This window comes from Cebus imitator, unplaced genomic scaffold (assembly GCF_001604975.1).
Source record: "Cebus imitator isolate Cc_AM_T3 unplaced genomic scaffold, Cebus_imitator-1.0 Scaffold128, whole genome shotgun sequence".
NCBI lineage: Eukaryota > Metazoa > Chordata > Mammalia > Primates > Cebidae > Cebus > Cebus imitator.
The window spans coordinates 4539073-4541772 of record NW_016107443.1 but is presented as its reverse complement, the minus strand read 5'-3'; the positions used below and the strand labels follow the sequence as shown (position 1 = coordinate 4541772).

The 2700-nt window shown below is 34.4% G+C and overlaps 1 protein-coding gene across 1 annotated transcript in view; it reads right to left on the bottom strand.

Annotated features, from left to right (window-relative positions):
* The window catches only part of LOC108312670 (transcription factor YY2), a 30523-nt gene that overhangs the window by 14388 nt on the left and 13435 nt on the right, over window positions 1-2700 (bottom strand). The window contains exon 3 of the mRNA XM_037742819.1: window positions 209-276. Within this exon, the coding sequence (XP_037598747.1) occupies window positions 209-276 (68 nt within the window). The remainder of the gene's footprint in view (window positions 1-208; window positions 277-2700) is intronic.

The following is a 2700-nucleotide window of genomic DNA, read 5'->3' as shown; positions in this document are numbered from 1 at the left end:
AAAACTGACTTGCTTGCAGACTGTTAAGACTAAAATGATGAAATTTTTTCCCAAACTGCATTAAATTTTTTTTGGTGAAAGTATCATTAGACTGCTTTTCCTTTCCTAAATCCTTAACACATAAAACAATAAGACAAGTTCTTACATATCCCGAATATGCAGACAATATCATCAGTAAAAGGTATATATAAGCCAATTGCTCACAAACGTAATTTTCCTCTTCCTAATGTCTGAATAGAAGATTTGATACCATCATAGCAGTTAGTGTCTAAGGGACTGAAATACAGAGTTGAAGACATTAACTTAAACCCCTATGAAATGTTACAGCTGGATGGCCTGGGTTTCATCTTTCTTATTACTTAGGAGGCGTAAAGACATTTGACTCAAAAGCAGAGATATAAAAATAAATGGTAAAGGTAAATGATGCATTTTACTAATAAACTACAGGTAGAAAATCGTGATACGATCTTTGTAAGTACAGTATCAGGAAAAAAACAATTTTCATGAAACTTTAAGAATGCAACGTGTTTCCCAACGTTATTTGTTAGATTTGAAAGGATTATAGTAATTTCTTCAGAAGAAACTTTTATATATGAGATCTTGAATAAAATTTCCTGATTAAATGCTAAGTATTACACCACAACATCTGATGAAAGAATGCCCTGAGTAATCCATTATTTACCTCAGCAACTTCAGTGATGAGCACCCCAACTCCAGTGTAGTAAAATGGTAAAAGAATTACTGGGAGGAGAACAAGAGCTAAAATACCCAAGAGCGCAAGGACAAAATTATGCCAGATACCTGGAAAGAGAAAGAAAAAAGCAGTAAGCTCAACCAGGGGCAGGAGTGATATAAGTAGCTCGACCTCACAACACTTGGGCATTCTTATAAATTAAGAAAGTGATCAGAAGAAGCAATGAGGCAAAAATATCTGCTTATTAGTAGAGCAGACAGATGTTCAATTAAAAGTCACTTTCATTTCAGACATTGAAATCTAAAACAGGCATGTTAATACCACACTAGGAAGACCACATGCTGATATGATTTGATACTGACAGAATTAACTATACCCTCTTTTCAGAAAATGTATATATCACTACTTGAAACATATTTGTGATCTTTGAAAGAAATCTCTAATATATTCAAATTAAAAAAATTCTTGCTAAACAGGAGTACAGAAACTCAAATGGCATTTGGCAAAAGGAGGTTGTTTTAAGAAACTATTATGCAGAATAATACTGGTGGAACAAACCGAGCATATATTTTACATCATGTCACGGAGTAGAAAGCAATAAATCATAAGAAAACTGTTATTTAAAAAAAAACCTAAAATGTATGTAGTCAAATTCACGAATCTTTTCCTTTATATATTTGACCTTTGCAGCTATGTAAAGGAAGACTTTCTCACTCCTAACATTATGTAAGTAATCACTCTTTTTGTGGGGAAGGATGGTTTTAAATAGTTTTATTTTTACACTTAAATATTTTACCATTTGGAATTTATTTTTGTGTATGGTGTGACTGATAAGTGTAATTAATTTTATTCAAATGTTTAGCTAATAATTACTGAGTAATGCATTCTTTCCCTACTAAATTAAATGTAACTTTTAATTTACACTATATTTTCATCTATTCTTTGGCTTGCTTCTGCATTTTCCATTCTTTTCCACTATTCCCGTGACAATAAAGCTGCTGCTAGTAGTTAATATTTCAGTATTTGGTAAATAAATACTTCCAATTTGTTTATTTTTGTTACTTTCCTCTTAACCTTTCTGATAAATTTGAGAATCATTTTGACAACCACCAAATATTGTTCAAATTAGGATTTCTAATGTCACTACAAAGACTGCAATAACTAGGGGTAAATCCACACTTTTACATTTCTGACATAGGAACATGGCATCTCTGTTTACTCAAAACTTCTACGTCTCAGTACAGATTGGTATTTTCTGTAAATCCACAACAGTAGGGCTTAGATGGAAGTGAAGACCACCTTTATTCTGGTTTATATACTAAGCAGTGAGATTGGGGCAACAGTAGAAAAGTCAGAATATGGGTGACTCAGGTTTTAAAAATATCATGGGGCTGGGCAGAGTGGTTCACGTCTGTAATCCCAGCACTTTGGGAGGCCAAGGTGGGAAGATCACTTGAGACCAGGAGTTTGAGACCAGCCTAGGTGACAGAGCAAAACTCTGTCTCAAAAAATATATATATATCATGGGTCAAGGGAGAAGGAAATCTATGGTTGTGATCAAGGCAGCAAGGTACCCATAGTGATTATTATTAAGTGGGGGCTAACGGTTACCTTAATCGAGCTCTACTTATGCTTAGTGTGGTTTGCAATTAAAAAGGAAACACAACTACCTTAATTCTCTAACATACAGAAATGATTTACAGGTCACCAGATGACTGAATAAGTAAAATAACAACTCATTATTCCTTGAATAACCCAGAGTAGTTATAGCTGAAAGAATGTAAAGTATCAACTTGGCAAGGCTTACACTGTGTTCTAAGTTTAAATTCCAGCTTACTATAATCACAACATCACTTTTACAGTCACCAATGTTTTTCACTTTGCCCTCAAATAAACTTACAACGGGCTTATATAAATAAGAACAGAGGGCGGGCGCGGTGGCTCAAGCCTGTAATCCCAGCACTTTGGGAGGCCGAGGCGGGTGGATCACGAGGTCAAGAGATCGA